This window comes from Vombatus ursinus, unplaced genomic scaffold, assembly GCF_900497805.2.
Source record: "Vombatus ursinus unplaced genomic scaffold, bare-nosed wombat genome assembly UNPS02014848.1, whole genome shotgun sequence".
NCBI lineage: Eukaryota > Metazoa > Chordata > Mammalia > Diprotodontia > Vombatidae > Vombatus > Vombatus ursinus.
In genome coordinates, this window is record NW_020954626.1 from 2,829,372 (window position 1) to 2,853,705 (window position 24,334).

Sequence of the window (24,334 nt, forward strand, 5' to 3'; positions counted from 1 at the left end):
GCATGTAACTTCATTTCTGGAGAATACCCCTTCTCCTCCACCTCCAGGTTGAACGGGTGTAGGTGATACCATCCAGACTGAGTCAGACTTGCTACAGTCTCCAGGACTTTGTCATCTTTATTGGCCCATTTCTGAGTCATTGTGTAGCATTAGGAAGCAGATTCCCAGCTGAAAATCCTATCCCTCTTTACCTGGTGAGTCACTACTTGCCACTGAAGGTCATTCCTTCAGCCTCCAAGACTGTGTTTCAATGATTATGAAATGTGCCAATGCAGATGTAGCTATAGACAAAATGATGAGGTTGCTAAAGTTTGTCATTGACAGCCCTTTGCCTTGCTCCTCTGCCATATTCCCTTGCCCTTACTTTATCTCTTATTTGCCCTTGTCTATACATTTTAAAAGTTTTTAAACATTTAATCTATTTTCAACACTTGGTTTGATTCAGAGGTAAATGGTGAAACCCAGTAGTTCACTGACTTTTTTATCTTATCTTCAAATGAGATAATATCTGTAAAGCACTTAGCAGTGTCTGACTCAGAAGATTCTATATAAATGCTTCTTCCTTTCCCCTTCCCCCGCTTCTTACCATGAATGAATAGGCTTTTTTTACAAAACGTAATATAAAATATTTCTTCAAAATACTGTACCACATAGCATATTATACACCTTATATACATTGTGCTGTAATTTCTATTATATTTATCTATAAACGTGTTTTGGTTCCGCCTACTAGATTTTAAGCACATTATACTGGAATGTAAGCTTCTTAAGATCTGGGACTATTTCTTTATTCTTTTCTTTTTTTTTAACTCACCTTCTGGCACAATATATTGTACACAATCAGCAATATTAATTATTAACTAATTAATTAATCGATGTTGTTGAATTAAGCTGAACCATGTCCCACTGGGTTCTAATTCCAGCTCTGCTGCTTATTACCTCTACATTGGGCAAATAGATTAACCTTTTTGACCTCATCTGGAAGACTGGCAATTTGGACTAGATGAGCCATGGTTCTTTGTAGAAGGAAATTATATGATTTTATGTCTTACTTAGTGTTTTGGTCCAAATGTCAGCAATCATTCTCCCTTAGAATGAGATATCTTTGAATGGAAAAATAATATACCCTGAAAAATAACATTGTAGGCCACACTCAAGTTTTATATGACCCAGTTGGGGCGGGGAGGGATATGTGATCAATACCATATTTTTGTACCATATTTTTTTATTTTCCCCAGCACCAACCATAGAGCATTAGATATAGTGGGCATGTAATAAATATGTGTTAAATGAGTAAGTGAATGAATGAATGAGAGAATCTTAAGTGGTCATCAAAAATGAGGGTACATTTTAATTGTTTGTACAATGATTTATATCCTTTTATTTTTTGTGTCCTTTTCATATATATGATTTCTCTCTATAGAGAAAGAGGCTAAAGAGAAAGAAACACTGATTACTATAATGAAGACATTGATTGACTTTGTGAAGATGATGGTTAAATATGGCACAATTTCTCCAGAAGAAGGTGTTTCATACCTTGGTAAGAATGCTATTTGTTATAAGAATAGACTTGAATCTACAAAGCTGGGTGTGTATCAAACACTGTAATAGAGTTAGGTAGATTTGTAGTTAATTCACAATTTTGCCCAAAAGATTGGTCAGAACCATAACCATGACAAACTGTGGTACTTTGTCCTCAGCACAACTATCTGACAGGGGGAAGGTTAGGAGGGGCCAATACTCTTTTCCTTTCTGTAGGCCAGAGATTGTTGGCCCTACACTTCCTGGTTCTTCTCCAGCCCATGCCCCATCCAGGTGTGGTGGGGGGCAGGCAGACTGGAAGATGGTTTAGACATCAGGCTGTGGCCCAGCAGGTACTTGGGAAACATATTGGGAAGAGTGGTCCGCTCCCTCTCCTGGCACAACTACACCATGGTTCCTTCTCCTGGCTCAAATGCTTATTAGCTATATGTCTCTGAGCTACTCATTTAACTTATATTTTTTCTACAAAAGAATTTTTACAATGCTTGTTGTTGTTCCTATTGATGACCCTGGGATATTTAAAACACCATACCATCAAGCCTGAAGACAAGAATATTTGGGGAGGAACAGAATTGCTGTTTTCAAGAGTTTGAAAAGCTGTCATATGAAAGAGGGATTAGACCAGCTCTGTTTGGCCCCTGGGGAAGAACTAGACAGAATTTACAAAGAGACAGATTCTGCTCACTCACTGTAAGGAAAAACTTCCTAAGAGTTGAACTTGTCCAAACAGAGAAGATGATGCCTCAAGAGGCAGCGATTTCTTCATTGCTGGCAGTCTTCAAGCAAAGGCTGCATGGCATCTTTTCAGGGATGTTACAGAAAGGATTTCTGCTCAGGTACACATGAACTGGATCAGATGACCTCTCTCAGGTCCGTTCCAATGGTAAGATTCTGTAATTCTGTGAACTGGAGCTGTTAGAGTTAATCTGACAACAAAAGCAACAGAATATCTATATACAATCAGGCCCCATTTCTCACCCTCCAAGCAATCATAATGTTGGCACCCAAAGACAGGGAGGGCTTCTGCACCCTCCATTCATTCCTGTACATACCTCCTGAGACTCTTGGTGAGAGACGCTCTTCCCTCTGCCACAATGATCTGGCGTGGGCCGCAGGAGCCAATCCTGTTCAGGGCTCTCCACTGTCATGTGTGGCTTCTGATTGCTACAACTATATCATAGCACTGAGAATTAGGTACAGTTACGTGAAGTCTGTGTCCAAGCTAGACATCCATCAGACTTATTGTGACCTGTGCCAACTCGCCTCTACCCATGATAGTAATGTTAAATTTCTATACAGGCTTGTGAAGTATGGTGCTATCATGGCAGTAGATGACTTTTGTGGGGGAGGGGAGGCAACTGGGGTTAAGTCACTTGCCCAGGGTCACATAGCTACTAAATATCTGAGACCAGATTTGAACTCAGGTCTTTCTGACTCTAGGACTGGTGTTCTATCCACTATGCCACATAGCTGCTCCTGGTAGATGATATCTTGATAAGATGCTCCCCGGTGCCAGACTTCTCACCACAGCTAAGGTCACCTACTTGTTCCTAAAAGGAAATTTTCTAGATTCATAGACTTCCATTTCACATCATCTCTCAACTTATTAGCTGTGTGACTCTGGGCAAGTCATTTAACTTCCAGTTTCCTCATCTGTAAAATGGGGATAATAATAGCACCTACCTCTCATGTTTGTTGTGAGAATTAAATGAGATAAGAATCATAAAGTGCTTATCACAGTGTCTGGCACATAGTAAGCACTATACAAATGTTAGCTATTATTTTAAGTAGATTGGCAGGGATATGGGCCTGCGGACAGGACATGGAAGCTAACACACAATGTACATGACCCAGAGTTATTAGAGGTCTTGCCACATTATCAAGCCACAATCTGAATGGAGGTGGGGGAAGATGTCATCCATGACTGTGGTCCAGAAGAGCTGGCTGAATCATAAGGAGGCTTAGTGGACCCTACCCACAAGTCTCCCAGGTTATCAGCATTTTCCAGAAACAGAAAATACCAGCAGCAGCATTAAAAAGACTGAAGCTTTGGTGAATCATGTTGAGTCAGGCAAATGGTTATCTTTTTGGCAGCCCATGAATTTTGACTTCTTAAACACAAATGGACCCTCTTACTGCCTCCTGCTTTAAACTTCTGCCAGGCAATCAGGCTCTCTTCCCATAACTCTGCACTCTGCAGAAACCTGGTATGAACCTAACCCTCCTTTCTGGTTTCCAGTTGTTCTCCTTCCATCTTCAACTCCTTGGCCCCAAGCAGGGATTGCCATTTCCCCTCCCTGATTTATTACCCTACTACAAGTTATGCCAGCCTTGCCCCAGGGGGGTGTAACATAATCTGTTGTGAGAAGAGATACTGGAGAGTTTGCATAGCCCTGAATATGGATATTAGCTAGACTACCATATTAACAGATCAGATGCTCTAGAGTCACAAAGGAACAATCAGGCGACCAGATTTCTTGATGGAATGAGGCAAAAGCCTAGTTACTTGGACAAAGAAGAAAAAGGCAAGAGTGATATAACTGATTCTGTTATTTTGAGGATCTGTGCTCATGTCTTGGTGAGCAATAACAGTTTTAAGTACCAATGAGCATTACTATGAGGCATTATACTCTGATGTTGTGCCCAGCACAGTGCTGAAAAATAAGCAGAATACAAGGAAGAAAAGGACATGGTCTCCTGTTATTTACACTATACAGGTGGAGCTGGATAAGAGTCTTCCTGGGATATTGTCAGAAGGATACCTGAAAAGAATTGGGAGGGAAGTTGGCCTGGAAGATCTCTAAGGTTCTTTTCAACTGTAGAATTACATAATGCTACAAAATACAATCTAGTTCAGACTCGACCGCTTCCCTATCCATTTTTATTAGGTTAAGTTGTTTGTTTGCTTTTTGAAAGATTTTTCAAGCTTTTTAAAATCAAAACTTGGAATTTTTAAATGGGACCTTCTTTTTTCCAGAAAACTTGGATGCAACAATAGCTCTACAAACCAAGAATAAGCTCGACAAAAATGCCACTGACAATAAAAACAGATTCATTTCAGGTATTTTTCTTATTATTTCCTTCATGGCCTTAAAAAGGACCAATATCATTTAGATTAGTGAAAAAGGCCTGTGTTTAATAATAAGCAGTCACTAGACTGTAGTTTTGAAAGACTTGGGATAAGAGGGATAGACCTAAATTGACTACCAGGGAATGCATGCATCTAGGTGACCTCTAAAATCTCTTGCAATTCTAAGATTATATGATCCTATTATTGCAGCATTTATTGCACAGTTATCACCGTATTACCTATTTCCAAGTGGTGTTAGTGGTGATTGTGAATTTTTTTTTCAACTTCCTAGAAAGAATACGCATGTATTTTTATCTATTTTTAGTAGGTTCCACTGATGTCGAACATCAATGAATGACCTCTTTTAGTCTGCCAATTTCCCCCTTTGGTTCCTTATGTAGAATTAAGGGATGAGAAGATAGCGTTCATAGGAATAAAGGCCTGCTAAAAATTCAGGAACATGAAGGTCTGATTCTCTAGGATTGTTCAGTTTGGAATGAATGGCTGTATCTATACAGTAGAGAATTGTACTGTTTTTTCAATTAATTAAAAACATCCAAACTGGATGGTTTTAGTCTCCCAAAATTCACCACAGGCCTGATTTGCCCAGTTTTTGTTGCCTATATTAATTAAACTGAATAGAAAATTGCTAGGTTTCCACTTCATACCATCCCACATAACAACAGACAGTTACCATTTAAGTAGTTAACAACCGCTCTCGAATTGTAGATATAACAGTACCTCTTTGCTTATGGTTCCTTCAGATAAGAGTCATGAAGAAACAGACAGTACAAAGGAGGAAGCAGCTAAAATGGAAAAGGAATATGGAACACAAAAAGATTCCACAAAAGATGGGTCTAACACACACCAAAACAACGAGGAACCAGAAGGTATAGAATCGTCACCCTTGGCTTATGATGAGATGGAGGTATCTGTTTCCCCACACCAGAGAAAGGTTTGACAATTAGTACACAGGAGTCAAAATTTGTATACAAAGGTGATACAATTACCTGGCTATTGGATGTGCTATACTGTTCACATTCTGAAGCCAACGGGCTTGCTCCAATACTCCAGAACCAATTGCCCATACTTTCAAGTCATTATCATGACTTAAATTTATGTGCTGTCTTAAGATTTACCAGATACTTTCCTCACAACAACCTTGTGAGGAAGATAATGCAAATATAATTATACCCATTTTATAGATAAGGAGAATGAAACTTAGGGAGGTTATGGGACGTGCCCCCAAACTCACACAGCTAGGGGCACAGGAATTTAAACATCATTCTCACGCTAAAGCCACTGTGTTTTTTATTATGCCATAGCTAATTAGGTTGCTATGGTCTACGACTTGTGCTTAGTAATAAATCTTGCATAAAAAAAACTCATACAAACTTCTTAAAAAAAAATCAAATGAGAAAAGCTACCCTTGGAAGCTACCCTGGATGTTATGATAACATTATATGTATGTATGTATGTATGTGTATGTATAAACACAGACATGTGTATGTGCACCTATACACATATATGTACATACATCTGTATATGCACACGTGTATGTGCGTGTGCCTGTATATACATACCCATATGTGTACTGTGTGCATATATACACATGCATATTGTGTGTGTACAAATATATGTGAATATATGTACATGTATGTATTTAAATCAGTGCCAGTGGTTTTTTTTTAATTTATTCGATACATTTTGTTTTGACACAACAAATACCCAAACAACCCCTTCCTAAAAAATATATCAGGGTTAGGGGAGAAGGGACGCAGCTGTTTCATCCTTATCATTGTGTAAAGAGTGTGCAGGGCTCTTAATCTCCTACAGCCTCTAGGGGTTGAAATAGAAGGCCAACTATGCTGAGGCTGAGGGAAATGGGTTTCTGGCCACAGAAATTGGGAGAAGAGGAAAGAATAAGGCCCTCCCTCCCCCCACCTTGCTCCATGGCAATAGCCAAAGCAGCCCTGGTGTTGGGAGAGGGGAGGCACACCCTAGCAGAGGACGCTGAAGTAAGAGGGGGAAGGGAACAATCACAACTGCACCTGCAATTATCTCTTCTGTCGCCCCACCCCATCCTGCCCCGCTTTGAAACCCTTTTCCTTTGCTGCCTCTCTTCCTACTGCAATCTTCAACCGGGTCAGCCCCAGCCTTACCTGGGCTCTAACCCTTCTGCCCTGTGTCCACTACAACATCTGGAACCCTCCTCTATTGTTCAAAAAAATTTTTAAATACTCCCTCCGATCCTAGATCTGTTCCTCTCACATTCCTTTCATTTTCTGGTGCTCACCAAACCCTAGCTTTCTCATGAAGACACATCTCTTGGCACTGTCTCCAGGGTTGACTTCTCTAGTACAAAGGATCGGGAAGAAGGATTAACATGATCTTTGCTCCTGCCACTTTCAGATCCTCCCTCTCAGACCCTAGACCTCCCCTTGTTTAAAGAATTTAATTCAGATCCTTATTGCAGTCAGGTATGGGCTTCCAGCTTGCTTTCCCTGCTCTCTGATGAATTAAGTAACTGACTCAGTCTTTTTCTATACTGTAATCCCTGCCTTCTTAAAAAAAAAACAAAAAACCAAAACCCTGACACCCCAGTTCCAATTTCTAATCCTCCTACATTCCTATGACTTCTGACTCCAATCGACAAAGGAGAAGTCCTGTGGTCATAATGTAATTGCATCCCTTCCCCCTCACCAGTCAACTGCATTTACCCCTGGTCCCATAATTTCTACTTAAAGATCTGCCTTTAATTTTGACACTATGATCCAAAGGCTGGTGCTATATTAGACCAGAATTTTTAAATTTCTGAATGTTGGATTTATTTTCATCCTGGTGGAAATTGTATGCATTGTTATTTTGGTTCTGCTTTCTTCCCTCTACATACCTGCATCTTCTTGTGTTTCTCTGAATTCTTCATATTTGTACAGTGCATAAAGTGCTAGGCGTGGAATCAGGATTTTGTTGTTCAGTTGTTTCAGTCATGTCCAACTCTTCATGACTTCTTTTGTGGTTTTCTTGGCAAAGACATTGGAGTGGTTTGCCATTTCCTTCTACAGCTCATTTTACAGGTGAGGAAACTGAGGCAAATAGGATTAAGCGACTTGCCCTGGGTCACCTAGCTAGGAAGTGACTTGAATTCAGGTCTTCCTGACTCCAGGCCCAGAGTTCTGTGCACTCTGATACCTAGCTACCCTAAACTCAGATCATACCTCAGGCGTTTACTAGCTCTGTGACCTTAGCAAAATCATTAAACCTTTCATCTTTTGCTATTTAAAATTAGGAAATTGTACTCAATGGCCCCTAAGGTCCCTTTCAGCTCTATGATCATTCCCCATGGCACAATAATATTCCATTATGTTCATATAGGATATGAACTAGCTGTTCTCTAGTTAACTGGGTACTTATTTGTTTCCAGTTTTTTTTTTCACATGTATTACAAATAATGCTATGGTCAACATTTTTCAAAAATATGAGTTTTCTTCTTTCTGAGAGTTACTTCCTTGGGGCTGTCCCAAAGAATGGTCCCAGAAGTAGGTAATTACTTGGTGAAGTGGATAGAGTACTAGACAATTCATTTAACCTCTCAGCCTCAGTTTCCTCAGTTTTGAAGATATCCTATTCATTTTTAACAAAAGAAAGGTCACTTGTTTTTTGAAAAGGGAGGTTTAAGTTACATTATTGATTACTATTTATTCAGGAGTTGATTACTCAGGGATTGAAGGTCATGAGAAGCCCCATTAGAAGTAGAAAAGGAGATAAAAAGAGTGAAACTCTTTCAATGGAATTTTATTGTTATCAAATTTGTGAAACATTCCATAGAGGCTGAAGGTGTTGGATAAAATGAGGAGGTTTTGTCTTAAAAAATATATATATATATATATATAAAATTTTAAGCTATTTTTGCTATCTCCAGCCAGAACTGGAATCAAAGATTAACATTTGCTGAACGAATAGAATTACATTCCACAAGACAAAGTCACTAAAATATATGCTCCTATATTTATATTTATGGTTAGTTAGTTTACTTTTATGTGGGAAAAAAAATGATCTGTTTTTCTAGTCCGATGATCTGTAATTCCAGCTTTCATTACTGGAAAGGACAGTGGAAACTTTCATTCTGGTGGAGGCCAAAGTTGTCTGAACTTCCTGTCTCTTTCATTCAACAAATGTTTATGAGGTTTTGATGGTTTATGCAGTGATACGATGGGGAATGGGAGGAGAAAATATAGATCTGGCTTAAGGTCTAGGTTAGAGGGAGTCAAACTAGAGAAGAATTCTTACATAATATGAAAACAACTATGGCAGAAACTGGATATGTAAGTGCTCGTTGCTACATTTTCCTCAGGGCAGAAGACGCAGGATAGACCTGTCAAGAGCATCATCAGTCATTGGAAGAAGTGATAGAGTAAGATTGTATCTCTCAGTAAAGATTAAGACAGTGGCCTAATGAAAAACCACTCAGGTTTGAATGCATGCAAGAGAGATAGGAGCTCAGAGAGAGAATGGAAGCAAGAACATCATTAGCAAGGAGACTGTTACAATATAATACAGGTAGAAGATGATCTCCGTCCCTATCCTTTTCATGACTGTGAGGCTAAGGAATGAACCCTTGAATTTCCCAGAGAGCTGTGTCTTAATGTGAGAGTCTGTTTTCCTTTGTCTTTCATCAGCCTATGCTAACTTGTTCAAGTCTGGGACAGATTTGCAATTGCCTCCCGCCCTACCGGACAGGGGAAGAATGGGGAGGGGGGGTGTGGAGGGGAGCCAGTGTGGGGGAAGGAAGGCTCATAATTTCTTATTTTAAGACATAAGTATATTGATTGCTATAAGACGTTTGACATGAATTTGCTGCCCAAGTTTGTATTTTATATCAATACAAACAGTTCAACTAGTTTAATAACTATTTACATTTAGGTTAATTAGTTTCAATGAATAAGTATAACCGTTACAGTCGTTCCCCTTGGAATAGAATGGTCAGGGCTGCTCACCAAATGGAAGAACAGCTCTGACTCACCCTACTGTCCCTATTTAGTTAATGAATTGAATAAAATACATTTTTCCTAGAGTTAGCTCCCATTTTCTAGTTCTCTGGTTTTTTTTTACTTGCATTAATTTCATAAAAATCTTTCCAGATTTTTTTGTATTTCCCATTGGTTTCATGATTTCTGTAAGTGAGCCTTACTCTGTATCATTTTGGAAACTATATCACACTTATTGAGTCATTTAAGTATAGAGATTTCTGTCTTCTGTGTTCATAGTATAGAACAAAGCAATTTTCCCGGGTCAGGAGGAGCAAATTGAGGTCAGAACAAATCTATATGACAAATTAACCGTTCTGATATTGAAAGCCCACATGGCTTCCCAACTAAGATGATACAGGGTTGATTCTCTGGCATGCTTCCCCTTTGCTTCAGCTTGTTTTAAGACCACATACAATTTTATCTTAACTATATTAAAAAAAAAAAAACCAGAGGGAAAATAGAGACTCAGCATGAAGGAGTGACTTCACTCTGTTCTCTCCCGTATCCAATTTGTTGCCAAGTCCTGTCAATTTTACCTTTGTAACATCTCTCCAAAACACCCCTTTCTCTTCTCTGATACTACCACCACCTTGGTGCAGGCCCATGTCACCTCATACCTAGACTTTTGCAATAGACTGCCGGTTGACCTCCCTCACTTGTCTCTCCACATTCCAGTCCATCTTCCACTCAGCTGTTAGATTATTCTTAGTCTAAATTGTCATATTAATCCTAAAGCGAAGATCTGACCATGTGACCACCACCACCACCATCTCCCATTCAATAAACTCCAATGGGTCCCTCACTCCTCCAGGATCAAATATAAAATCCTGTTTAAAGTTCAAAGTTTTTCAATGGCCCCCTCCTACCTTTCCAGTCTTCCTACAACTCACTCCCTTTCCCATACTTTGTGATCCAGTGGCTTCCCTGCACTACCTTGCACAAAACACTCATCTCCAAACTCCAGGTATTTTCCCTGGTTCAGTTTCCTCATACAAATGAAGATAATAATAGCGCCTCCCTCCCAGAATTGTTGTGAAGATAAAATGAGATAATATTTGTAAAGTGCTTTTCAAATCTTAAAGTACTATATAAATACTGTCTATTACTACCGCCTATCCCCCATGCCTAGAATACTCTCCCCCCTCACCTCTGCCTGCTGGCTTCCCTGGTTTCCTTCCAGTCCCAGCTAAAATCCCACCTTCTGGGGCAGCTAGGTGGATAGAACACCGGCCCTGGAGTCAGGAGGACCTGAGTTCAAATGCGGCCTCAGACACTTAACACTTAGTAGCTGTGTGACCTTAGGCAAGTTACTTAACCCCATTGCCTAGTCAAAAAAAAGAAAGAAAGAAAGAAAGAATAAAATCCCACCTTCTATAGAAAGCCTTTCCTAATTCCCCTTAATGCTAGAGCTATCTCTCTATTGATTTATCCATACATATAATTCTAGGTTTGTTTGGCCAAAATGGATGGGATCACCATACTCTTATTTCCTCGAGAAACTTATTTAGCATCCCTTTCATTTCAAATTTTCTTTCAAATTCTTAAAATTTCATTCAAATTTTAGGGTTGTAATGAAGGCCTTGCTATTCATTCCCAATGTATCCTTAAACTGCCTTTACTTATTAGACTCCAGAAATTCAGAATTTTCATTAATATGCCAAGGCCAGAGCTAAGGTTTATTTTGGTTTAAAGAAGCTCTTTTACTCCTTGCCCCCTAGTAGTGAGAGTTAATATTATAAACACAGTGTGGGAGCAGTGTTTAAAATATTTCAGAGAACAAACTGTTTTCAAGTACCCTCAGGGACTTAGAACTATCATTTACATACAAACAACCTAAATGCTAATGACTAATGACTAATGACTAATGACTCATCTCTTCACTAAACAGACTCTCTAAGGACCTTTACTGGGCAAGATTTAATTGGCCTAATTTCTAGAATCAGAATGTTTGGGCTGGAAAGTGGGCTTCGAGGTACATTTAGTTCAACTCACTCATTTCCCTTGGTAGGATGTCCTGTTGGGGAGAGGCTGGTTTTTGCTTTCTCTTTTGTGTCCCCAGTGCCTGGCACGTAGCAGAGGCTTAATGAAATGTCAGTTGAATTGAACTCATTTGATAGATTGAGGAAACTGATCTCCAGAGACACAAATTGACTTTGCCAAGGTCACAAAGCAAGTTTTCATTACATTTTGTTTGGACTTAATAGTGATCACATTCTGCCTAGTGATATATAGATTTTTTTTAATCTCCCTTCCTCTATCCTATTATACTGTAATAAGAACAGCTAGCATCTATATAGCTGGTTCTCAAATCACTTTACAAATATTATTTCAATTAATCCTCACAATGACACTGGGTGGTAGGTGCTATTATTATCCCTATTTTTACAGTTGAGAAAACTGAGGCAGGCAGGTTAAATGACTCGCCCAGAGTCACACAACTTGTAAGCGTCTGAGCCATGAACTGAGGTTTTCCTGACTCCAGGTCCAACACTATTCATTATACCATCACGGTGCCTGTAAACAATTTGATGGCAAAGAATTAGGTGGCATAGTGGATAGAAATGTAGACTTGGAGTCAAAAAAATCTGGCTTCAAATCCCACCTCCAATACTAGCTGCCTGACTCTGAGCAAGTTATTTAATCTCTCCTCTCCTTGATATCCTCATCTATAAAATGAAGGGGTCACACTTGTTGACTTTTTAATTTTTTTCTACCTCTAAACCTATGATCCAGTGGCTATACTACAATTACTACTAATAATAATAATAGCTAACATTTATATAATGCTCTACTATATACCCAGTACTATGCTAAATGCTTTATAATTATAATTTCATTTGATCCTCACAACAACCCTAGGAGGTAGATGCTATTATTATCCCCATTTTACAGATGAGGAAACTTAAGGCTAAGAGAGATTAGGCAATTTACTCAGGGTCACCCAGCTCATAAATATCTGAGGCCAGATTTGAATGTTGGTCTTCCTTCCTCCTGGCACAGCATTCTATCCCCTGTACCACCAAGCAGCCTGTACTGAGAGGCACCAAGCACATAATTAGAAAAAGTACTAGATTCAGAATCAAGAGACTTGCACATGGAAATTTTTTTTTGTTTTCTTATTTTGTATTTAAGCTTGTTTCTTTTTTCTTTTCTTTTTAATATATTTTTATATAAATACATATTTGCATATATTTATTTTTATATATTCATATATAAATATAATTTATATTTTATATTTATTTTATTTTATTTTATTTAAGTTTAAAATAAAAACATTTACAAAAAGAAACCAGAATCAAGAGATTTGTATGTGAATTTCTGCTCTGGCAGCTTACTTATTAGGTGAGCAAATCGTTTAACCTCTCTAAACCTGTTTCCTCACCTATAAAAGATGGATAATGGTCTGCACTATGCAGCTCATATGGTTGGTGTAAGGAAAGTTCTCTGTAAACCACATTTAGATGTATATATTTCATCTTTTACTATTTTACCTTTGCATCCCCAGTGTCCAGTCCAGTGCCTTGCACACAGCAGGCACTGAGGAACTGTTGAGTTGAACTGAGTCAGGTCTCCTGACTCTCACTCTAGCCTCACACTAGTTACAGTGTATAGTTAAAAGTAACCAAGTTATATTTCTTTAAAAAATGTTTTCTAATTTAGACTTTTCATTAATTTGAAGAGTAGAAAAGTAGAGAAGGCACTGGCCAGTCTTGGAATCAGATGACCCAGGTTTGAATCTTGACCGTGTAACTTACTCTCTGTGGGTTCTTGTGGCCAAGTCACTTCTCTCTCAGTCTCAGTTTCCCCAGTCTGCAAATGAGAAAGTTGAACTGGATGACCTATAAGGTCCCTTTCTCCACTAAATTTATTTGAATTAATGAATACTGTTTTTGCTGTACTAAATCTAGTTGACCTTCCCAGCCTCAGATGGCAGACAATGAAAATCAATATATTAATTCCCATGTGAAGTTGAGGAATGAAAATTTCTACATCTTACCTTTAAATTAAGCCTTCTCGCTATCAAGCAGGGTAATGTGGAGTCCAGGAAGCCAAGGTGGGTTGGGATTATCAAAAAATGTACGAGTGTGTTCAGACAATTTAAAGTCAGTGAAGGTAAAAAGGCCATAAAAAATACAGATTTAGCAAGATTCAAGGTGGCAGCATAACACCTCAGCCCTCCACTGATGTCTTCCTCGGCTGTTCTGTTGCATTGTGCCCTCTGGAATTCCTATTCTATTAAAGAAACTCTCCGTTTTTAGTGAGTTCATCTGATATTCTTTCCATCTTCTTGAACTTATGGAACCTGGTTTTCTCCAGAATCTGCAGAAGGTGTGAAATCCTCACCATCCCTTTTCTAATACTGAGTATTCTTCCTACCATGCTTCCTTCCCCCTCCCCTCCTCTCTGACACACTGGACCAAGAGAACCTGACACACTTGCTCCTCACTTTGACTATCCCTTTGTCATGATCACCAGCAACCTCTCCTCTGAGAGTCACTCCATCCATCCATATCCCTCAGTCCAAAGCTTTGCTCTTGTCACCTACCAGTCTCCAAGTCATTCTCTTATTGTTCTCAAGAAGTTTGGTACCTGGATCCCAGTCTGCTCCACACCTCCCCTTGCCCTTATACTGGGAGTTGTCAATATACTCATTGATGTTCCCTCAAATACAGTGGTCTCCCAGCTCAGCCTTTACCCCATCCTGCCACAGAGATGGTGACATTTTATCATAATATAATTATGCTGCCTCCATCATCTTGAACTCTGAAATTCCTCTCTCTTTCTTCTTCTGTCTCTTTATGTCTGTCTCTCTTTGTCTATCTATGTCTATCTCTGTCTCTCTTTTTTTTCCCTCTGTGTCTGTCTTTGTCTTGCTGTCTGTATATGTGTGTATTTCTTGTAACAAATTATCAAATAAATGAAACTTATCCTTGCATTACTCCATCCTTTGAGAGGTGATGAAGTGTCAAAGCACTGAGAGAGATAGAGATAGAGACAGAGACAGAGAAGGAGGAGGAGGAGGGAGAAGAAGTAGAAGGAGAAGGAAGAAGAGGAGAAGGAAGAGAGAAAGAAAGAGGGAGAGAGAGAGAGAGAAGAGAAGACAAAGAGAGAGAGAGAGAGTGAGTAGTCCTATGGGCAAATGCCAACAAAAGATTTCAGACACTGAAGGGGCAGTTAGGTGGTGCAGTGGTTAGAGCACTGACCCTGGAGTCCAGAGGACCTGAATTCAAATCTGGCCTCAGACACTTATTAATTATGTAACCCTGGGCAAGTCACTTAAAAAATATTTCAGACACTGAACCCAGTAAAACTAATTGAAATATACCCTATCATTTTCTATCTCATCTCTCTTTCAAAACCAAACTCTTGGAAAGAGGCATGTATGCTCATTACCTCAACTTCTTCAGATCCCCTCATTTTTCAGCTCCTTACAATCTGGCTTCCAAGCCCACCTCATTACTGAAACTGCCCCTCCAAGGTTGCCAGGGATCTCTTAGCTGCTAAATCTGATGGTATTTTCTTTGTCCTCATCCTACTTGACTCTCTGCTGTTTTTGACACTGTTAATCATTACGTAATGCTTTCTAGGATGCTGCTTTTTCCCTGGGCTCCCATGGAATTTCTTCCTTCTGCTTCCTCCTGCTTGCTATCCAAGCTACAATAAGAGAGACTGAGGCATAGCTCTAAGCCAATGGTACTTTACTAAAGGGTCCATGACCCCTTTAATGAAGTGGACCTCAGATCTTCACAATCTGAGATGCCCCCTCCTTCCAGGGCCCTGTTTTTATAGGATTGGATATCTAAATATTCATGAACAGCTATACCAAATACAGAATAATTCCATTGGTTGACATGTGATACATACGCTAAAATAAGCAAAACAATATATCAGCAGGGTCACAGGTTGGGCAAAGCAGGAAATATGCTTACTGACTAGGTGGTCACAAGATGGATGGGCTTCTCCTAGGTTAGACGGAAGCTATACATACCCTTCAAGAACATATGGGGGCGGCTTTCCATACCATGCCACCACCTATGCTTGGTGTGGTCATGGAATTTGAGCAAAACAGGATGGAGATATCTTTGTCAGCATTCTCATGGTTGCACAAGTGAGCTCCCCAGCTGTTAAACAATAGGGCCCCTCTATTGGAAATCATATTCCTATGTGACTTACATAAAGTATGGATTAATACATTACTTATTCTTGCCCAAATATGCAAAAGAGACATGGCAAAATGCAGAATCTCATTGGCTGATAGACCTTGCTCTTGAGGGCCAAAAACAACGTATTAGCGGGAGGGGTCACAGATTGAGTGAAGCATGCAGCATCTCCACTGACTAAGTGGTCAGAAGATGTTCAACTGCTCATGTTGACAGGAGAGAATGGTCCAGGGCCCCAAAAATAAAATGAAGGACTTTCCACGTAGTTGAGTCACCTTTGCCACACTGGGCTTGGTCACCATGACATGGAAAAACAAGGGTGGAGGGCCTCTAGTTAACTTCCTATGATTAAGCAAGTGATCTTACAATCTGCAGCTTACAGCTCTGGAGCCAAACATACAGAACTTATAATCACTACCCCTACAGAATCATATCAAATTGATTGATACTGATTGGAATGGAGGAGGGATCCTCAGTGAATCAACTTTCTCATTCCCTTGTCTAATCCCTTGTCAGTATGCTTTTCTGAATCATCATTATCTTCTGCCTACTCAGTAAAGGTGCCTTGTAACCCAAGAGCCTGTATTGGGCCCTCTTCTCTGCAAACTTTCTTGGGAAGACTTGCACCCACATCTTGTCTGAGACTATGCTGAGTGCCTTTATGACCATGGGCAAGTCACTTAATCTCTCTAAGTCTCAATTTTTTTTATCTGTAAAATGTGGATAATAATACCTGTGGTACCTATTTCACAAGTTTTTTATGAGGCTTAAATGAGATTATGTATGTAAAGTGATTTACCAACTTTCAAGCACTATATGTGCTTGGCCATGGTGTTGTTATTACGTGTGATCTCATCCCATGGTTTCAATCGCTTTATCATCTCTACCAGATGATCCTCAAATCTATAGATCCTTCTCTGGAATGCCAGTCCTGCACCATCAATTACCTGCTAGAAATCTCTTGAATGTTCTGTAGACTTCTTCGATTCAACACTAATCAATCAATCAACATTTAAGTGCCTACTATTTGCTTGGCTCTGTGCTAAACACTTGGGAAACAAAAAGAGGCAAAAAAAAAAAAACTCCTGCCCTCAAGGAGCTTACAGTCTAATGGGGAGACAATAGGCAAACAAATATATACAAAACAAGTTAGATGCGCGATAAATAGGAAATGATTAACAGAGAAAAAGCACTAGAATTAAGATGGATTGAGGTGACACAGTGGATAGAGCTCTGGGCTTGGAATTAAGAAGACTCCTCTTCGTGAGTTCAAATCTAGTCTGACACTTATCAGCTGTATGACCCTGAGCAAGTCCCTTAACCACATTTGCCTCAGTTTCCTCATCTGTAAAATGAGCTCGAGAAAGAAATGGCAAATCATTCTAGTATCTTTGCCAAGAAAACCTCAGAATGGGGTCATGAAGAGTCAAACGTGACTGAACAACAGCAACAACAACAAAGTCTTCCTGTATAAGATAGGGTTTTAGTCGAGGCTTAAAGGAAGCCATGTCAAAAACAGAACTCATTGTCTTTCCCCCTAAACCTGCGTCTCTTCCAAACTTTCCTATTTTTGTTGTTTCATTGTCCATTGTTCCAGCCATCCGGATTTCTTGGAATCATCCTCAAATATTTGTTCTTTCTTACTCCTCATGTCCAACCAGTTGCCAAATCTTATCTAGTATCTCTCCACAATATCTATTGCATTCATCCCTTCTCCGTCCTCATTCTGCTACTACCATAGTTTAAACCAGAGGTGGGGAGCCTGTGGCCTCGAGGCCACATGTGGCCCTCTAGATCCTCAAGTGTGGCCCCTCAACTGAATCCAAACTTCACAGAACAAATCCCCTTAATAAAAGGATTTGTTCTGTAAAACTTGGACTCAATCAAAAGGCCGCACCCGAGGACCTAGAAGGCCACGTGTGGCCTCAAGGCCACAGGCTCCCCACCCCTAATTTAGATCCTCCCATTTCTCACCTGGACTATTGCAATGTCCCATTTGTTCTCCCTCCTATCAATTTCTCCTCTCTAATCCATCTTCTACACAGCTACCAAATCAATATTCACAAGGTTCAGGTCTGCCAGTGTCACTCTCATGCTCAAAAATCTTCAGTAGCTTCCTATTGCCTATTAGATCAAGAATAGGAAGGTACCTTCAGGACCATCTAGTCCAATTTCTTCATTTTACAGATTAGGAAACTGAGGCCCAGGGAGGTTAGATAACTTGCTCAAGGTCACACAGATAGTATAAGCATCAGAAGGAGAATTTGAACTCAAGTTCTCTGAATCTAGATAGGTGGTTCAGTGGATAGAGAGCTGACCCTGGAGTCAGGAAGACCTGAGTTCAAATCAAGCTTTAGATATTTTAGTAGCTGTATGACCCTGGGCAAGCTGCTTAACTTCTGTTTGCTTTATCTATTGGAGAAGGAAGTGGCAAATCACTCCAGTATCTTTGCCAAGAAAGATTGAATAAAAACACATCTCTGACTCTAGGGCCAGTGCTTTTCCTGCTGCTCCATCCTGCCTTCCATAGTTTTATATCTCACATAGATGCTCAATAAATATTTTTGATAGATTCATTTATTTTTGAGACAGTTGAGGTTAAATGACTTGCCCAGGGTCACTGTAGCTAGTAAGTATCTAAGGCCAGATTTGTACTCAGGTCTTCCTGACTCCAGGGCCTGTGCTCGATCCATTGCCCCACCTAGCCCCAGATCTATTCATTTGAACCAAAGGAGCATTTCAATGAACAAAACATGTTAACTTGTGATGATTTTTTTTTAAATTTTGGTTTGCTTGATTTTTACAGGGAAAACAGAGGCTTATTTGGAAGCCATCAGAAAGAACATTGAATGGCTGAAGAAACATGATAAACAAGGAAATAAAGAAGGTATGGAATTATCATTTTTTAACCTTCTATATACCATTGGGAGAGGGGGATTTATATGTTGTTTCATCTTTGAAAAGAACTCCTGGTATGGAACCTCCGTCCACTGATGCAGATCACCAGCTCATCTCTCACTTATAGTCTTAGAGAGTCTCCAGACCTCAGAGGTTAAGTGACTTGCCCAAGGTCCCACAACTAGTATGTACCAGAGGTAGTACTTTAATTTAAGTCTTCCCAACTAACACTGGCTCTCTAACCTTTATGCTACCTAACTAGGTATGCTTGTTATGTATAAATTCCCCTGATGAGATGAGTTGAATACAGATTTTTTTCTTAGAAACCGGAAGACTCCTAAGATCTACCTAAGGAGGGAAAAGGAAAAAAAATTTCTACTTAGGATGGTCATAATGTCCAAATCCATCTTTTGATCAATAGCGTTTTCTTACAACACAGCTGGGAGGCAGTTGTGGGGTAATGGGAGGGAAAAAACCCACTGGATCTAGAATCAGAAGATGTAGGGTGAATTTCCAGGTATGATGCTGCCTATCAAGTTGACCTTGAGCAAGTGATTTTGCTTTTCTGAGCTTTAGTTTCCTCATCCATAAAATGGGATTAATTATATTTGCCAAACTTACTCTACAGAATTATTGTGATGATCTAAAGAAACATCAGCAAATTGTTTAATGATAATAAAACATGATGTCAGTCAGTTATTATGTGTGCAGAGCTTTGTCCTGGGTGCTGCAGGGATATTTTTTTTAAGTGAGAAGAAAGGAAAAGGTATGGTCCCTGTCTTCAGGGAGCTTACAATTTAATGAGAGAAAAAAGGTCAGATACAAGTGATAGAAACAAATAGACACAGTATTGAAAATGCCTGGAAATCAGTGTTACAGCTGTTTTTTTATTCAGTTGATTTAGTTCTGTCCAACTCTTCATGACCCCATTTGGGAGCTTCTTGGCAAAAAATACTAGAGTAATTTGTTGTTGCCTTCTCCAGCTCATTTTGCAGGTGAAGAAACTAAGGCAGACAGGGTTAAGGGACCTGCCAAGAGTCACACAGCTAGTAAGTGTCTGAGGCTGGATTTGAACTCATGAACATGAGCCTTCCTGACTCCAGGCCTGGCACTCTATCCACTGCTCACCTAGCTGTCCACAGCTATTTTGGGATAGCACAATAGCCATGAGATGTGGAATCTCTAAGGAGCAGCTTAAGTGTATCTAGGTAGTACAGAGATCACTAACTTTAGAACCAAGAGATCTGAGTTCAGATCCTGTCTCTCATGCTTACTCCCTGGGGACCTTGAGATAGTCACTCAACTTTCCCAGACCTTAATTTCCCCATCTGTAAAATGAGGGGTTGGACTATTTGACCTCTGAGATCCCTTCTACATCTGGACTTATGACCCTATGAGGTGTAGTTTAAGTGTGTAAGAGTGTGTGTGTGTGTGTGTGTGTGTGTGTGTGTACCCACTGGGAGGAGCACAATAGAAGAATTATTGCCTTAGTCCTAATTTCTCACCTTTTGCTACCTACCTTCTTGTCCCAAAATATGGAAATGTATACATGCCTGTAGACATGTTTATAGTTTCTTTCCTTGATGCAAAGAGCAAATCAGGATTATTGCACGTTAATAAATCTTAGATCATAAAATTATAGAGATGGAAAGCTATAAACAACACTGGCTTTTGAGAGTCAGAAGACCTGAGTTCAAATCCCACTTCTGATGCTTATTACATGTGTGACATTGGCAAGGTACTAAGTTCCTCGGGGGTTCAGTTTCTTGGTCTACAAAATGAAAGTGTGGGACTGGATGGCCCCGAGTCCCTTCCAGTTCTAAACCTATGATCCAATGAAAGGATGTCTTCTCTGCACTCCTTTTACAGATGTGGAAACTGAGGTCCATAGAAATTCAATGACTTGCCCACAAGTCAGCTTGTTAAGGATTAAGCCAGAACTAGAATCCCTGGTTCCTAATTCCAAGATCGACGCTTCCCAAATGAACCATTCTGGACCCTTGTCTGACACTTACTAGTAGCTGTGTAACTACGGGACAAGTCACTGAACCTCTAAGCCTCAGTTTCCTTGGCTGTAAAATTGGGATAATAATACTTGTGCTGCCTGTCAGCTATGGATATCAAACGAGGGAGTGGATCTCAAAAACAAGATTAAGCTTTGCTAGCTTAAAACTGCACTAAGACTTTTGGAATATTGAGTATAAATTTGAGTTCTTATTATCACCACCAACATATGGAGCTCTAGCACAGTCAACCAGAACTTTGTCCTGGGTGAATCTCATTACCCTTCAAACCTTGATCCTTCAGCGACTGGTTGCTAACGTGTGAAACAAAAAGCTACAGGAAGAATGGTAGTTTGTGAATGCAGACAACGGTTGTCAGAAGGATATCTTTTTACAAGTTTTTCAATCTTATTATTCTGAACTTGACAAACACCAACAAACATGAACATTTCAATATACAAAGAACAGAAAAAAGTATTGCGTACAAAACGAACCAGGAATCTCATTCCATACGGCTCTGTGTGTTTCTAGTATATACTAAATTTAGCACATTCATTTCAAAAGCTGTCCTTCTCATGTGTGTTCCCTCTGAGCCTCCTTCTGTTCTCTTCTGTGCATTTTCTTTTTCTTTTTTTGGCGTTGCTATAACTGGCTTCGCTTTTCTCCCCAGTGTTCTCCTGTGTAGGTGGTGAGATGTCTAGAGAGCTAGGCCTGGAGTCAGGAAGACCTGAATTCAAATGTAACCCCAGGCACCTTCTAGCTATGTGACCCTCTCTCTGTTTACCTCAATGCCCTCAACTATAAAATGGGGATAATTATAGCGTCCGTCTCACAGAGTTGTAAGAATCAAATGAGATATTCATAAAATGATTAACATAGTAGGTGATTAGTAAGTGCCTTCCCTGCCTGCCTGTCAAAAAAAAACCTACCTAGTAATTGGGAATAATAATAATAGTTACCCTCTACCCTTTTTCAAAAATTAAGCTGTCCAAACACAAGTTTATTCTCTTTCTGATTGAAAGGATTCTGAAATTCCGTGCCCTTTCCACTGTACCAAACTGCCTTTCCTATGGTATACTCTCCATAAGTGCCCTTGGTTTAGCTTGATTGTTCATTTCACATCCCTAAACACGCAAGCAACACACCTTCATGGTCATGAAAGGAAGCAAAGCCTTTTGCCTTACTGTAGGCAGGAAGTAAACTGCCCACATCCCAGTGTCTCTCTCTGCACCTTCAGGTAGTATCTAGCAAAATGGATTTCCTGAGTAGTCAATAACTATGTGTAAGAAAGGGCCTGTAGAAGATATCTGGGACCAAAATAGGCAGAGGACTGGACTTGGCTTTGGGAGACTAGAGTTCAGATCCTGTCACACACTGACTGTGTGACCTTGGACACACAGCTTAACCTCTCAGAGCTTCAGCTGATTCATCTGCAGAATAGGGTTCCGGATGAGAAATTGAAATCCAGGTCTTATCTGATAAACAGCCTAAATTTTGGGAGAGTAGAATTCAGTGAGTTCAGATTTTTAAAAAATAACAATAAATTCTCCCTATTGGGAAATTCCATGGATCCTACCCCACAGGATGGCTGTTTGCAAAACTTAAAGTACGTATTAACATGTTAACATAAATTATTTGTGCTGTCATGCTGGAGAATACCAAAGGAATAGGCTAGGCAGTACATCCCTGACAACTCATAGTTCTGTGCCTTCCATATCTCTAGAGCTGAGGTTACATTTTGGAAAAGAGAAGCTGCTTCTTGGTTCTGAAATCAGTATCTCCCCACCCCCACTCCCTCTCCCCTTTTCTTCTGTCTCCCTCTCCCCCACCTCTTCCTTTCTCTGTTTCTGCTCTTTCTCCTCCCGGTGCCCTCCTCTTCCCTCACCCACACCCTCTCTCTCCATCCTACTCTCCCCACTTGCCTCTCTCACTATCTCTCTACTTCTGCTTCTCCTTGTTATCTTTCCTTCCCTTTCTCTCCCTCTTCCTCTCTCCCTCCCTCTCTTTCTATCCCTCTCCCTCTCTCCTGGTGGTTTTAGAGTTTCATTGGATTTGGTCTAGGTAACTGGGATATTTGGGGTGAGACTTGAAGGAAGATGACTATTGATGTCAGATAAAAAAAATGAGAAGAGCTTATTTATAACTCAATTCAGCTCTCCTCTTCCAGACAACAATTCAATTCAATAAGCATTATTAAGTATTCGCTATATATACAAGGCATGGCGTTGGATGTTATGGATATAACAATGCAAAAATTACACAATCCCTGCCCTGAAGGAGTTTACATTCTACCTGATGGGATACAACTTATTTGTAGCACTTTACATTTAATTTGATCCTCACAACTCTGTGAGGTGAATGCTAGTCTTAACCCCATTATACAGAAAACTGGAGCTCTGAGAGATGAAGTGATTTCATGCCCACAGACCCAGTTGAGTGTCAGAAGTAGAAGTTGAACCTTGGTCTCTATTGAGTCCAAATCCAGCACTCCTTCCGTTACATCCCTGTCTTTATAATGATAATTTACATTTGTATGCCACTCTATAGTACATGACCTGTTTTCACATATAATGTTTTATTTAAATTTTGCTAAATAAAAATATTAACCTGAGATAGGGAGTAGAAATATCATTTTTTTCCATTTTTACAGATTGGGAAACTTGCCTTAAAATTAAGTTACTTGCCCTAATTCACACACACATCTAGTTAGGCCTGGATTCAAGCCCAAATTATTCTGACTCCAAATATAATATTCCTTACAAATCCTGTGCCTATTAATAGTCTAGAACCAAAGGAAACTTTTGTTTATCAGAGTATCTGTTGTATGTAATTTGTTTTAATCAGATCAACAGAGTCCTGTCTCCTAGGACCATCCACTTGCACTTGGAATTAGCTTCATGGTTCTGGTATTCATTATACTGGGTTTTGCTTTGCTCACTTTCCACTAATTTTATTTTCCAGATTATGACCTTTCAAAGATGAGGGACTTCATCAACCAACAGGCTGACATTTATGTGGAGAAAGGCATCCTTGATGATGAAGAAGCGGAGACTATCAAACGTATTTATAGCAGCCTGTAGAAAAGACAAGGAATCTAGGAAGGATGCAAAAGGCTCCTAACTGTAGAGCACTTAGGAAAACATGCTCTAGCTTCAATCAACTTCTAGTCCTGTGATCTGAGTTCTATTCGTTTAAGGATTAATAGAAAATGCTGAATTCACATTGTAATGAATACTTAAAAGTGATGAAAAGTAGCTCTCTTGATATAAAGACTAACAATATATTAGTATCCCTTGATTGACTAAAAAAAACAGTAGCATTTTGTGGAAAACATGTGTAAATTAAAATTTTATATACTGAATCCTTTTCCCTCACTGACATATTATAAAATCAGAGACGTGTTCCTATGGTAAATAAAAATCCTCCGATGAACTGAGTTAAAACTTTTTTCAAGGAAGGATTTCAAATAGGTTCCCACCCCAGGGCATGATGGATACTATAGTATCCCAATGGCAATATGTCCACTGCAAATTGTGGTTCCCACCAGCAGTTCACTTTGGGATGTTAAAATAAATCTATTCTTTTTTTTTTCTTTCAAAGCCTCTCTAACATAACAAGCTATTGAGCCAT

General features: G+C 39.6%; 1 protein-coding gene across 1 annotated transcript in view; it reads left to right on the plus strand.

The window, feature by feature from the left end:
- Window positions 1–23,915, plus strand: part of SCG3 (secretogranin III) — a 43,256-nt gene extending 19,341 nt beyond the window's left edge. Inside the window, exons 8-12 of the mRNA XM_027840885.1 lie at window positions 1,424–1,540; window positions 4,520–4,593; window positions 5,358–5,502; window positions 18,610–18,690; window positions 23,666–23,915. Of these exons, the coding sequence (XP_027696686.1) occupies window positions 1,424–1,540; window positions 4,520–4,593; window positions 5,358–5,502; window positions 18,610–18,690; window positions 23,666–23,784 (536 nt within the window). The 3' untranslated portion in view covers window positions 23,785–23,915. The remainder of the gene's footprint in view (window positions 1–1,423; window positions 1,541–4,519; window positions 4,594–5,357; window positions 5,503–18,609; window positions 18,691–23,665) is intronic.
- Window positions 23,916–24,334: the final 419 nt, after the last annotated feature.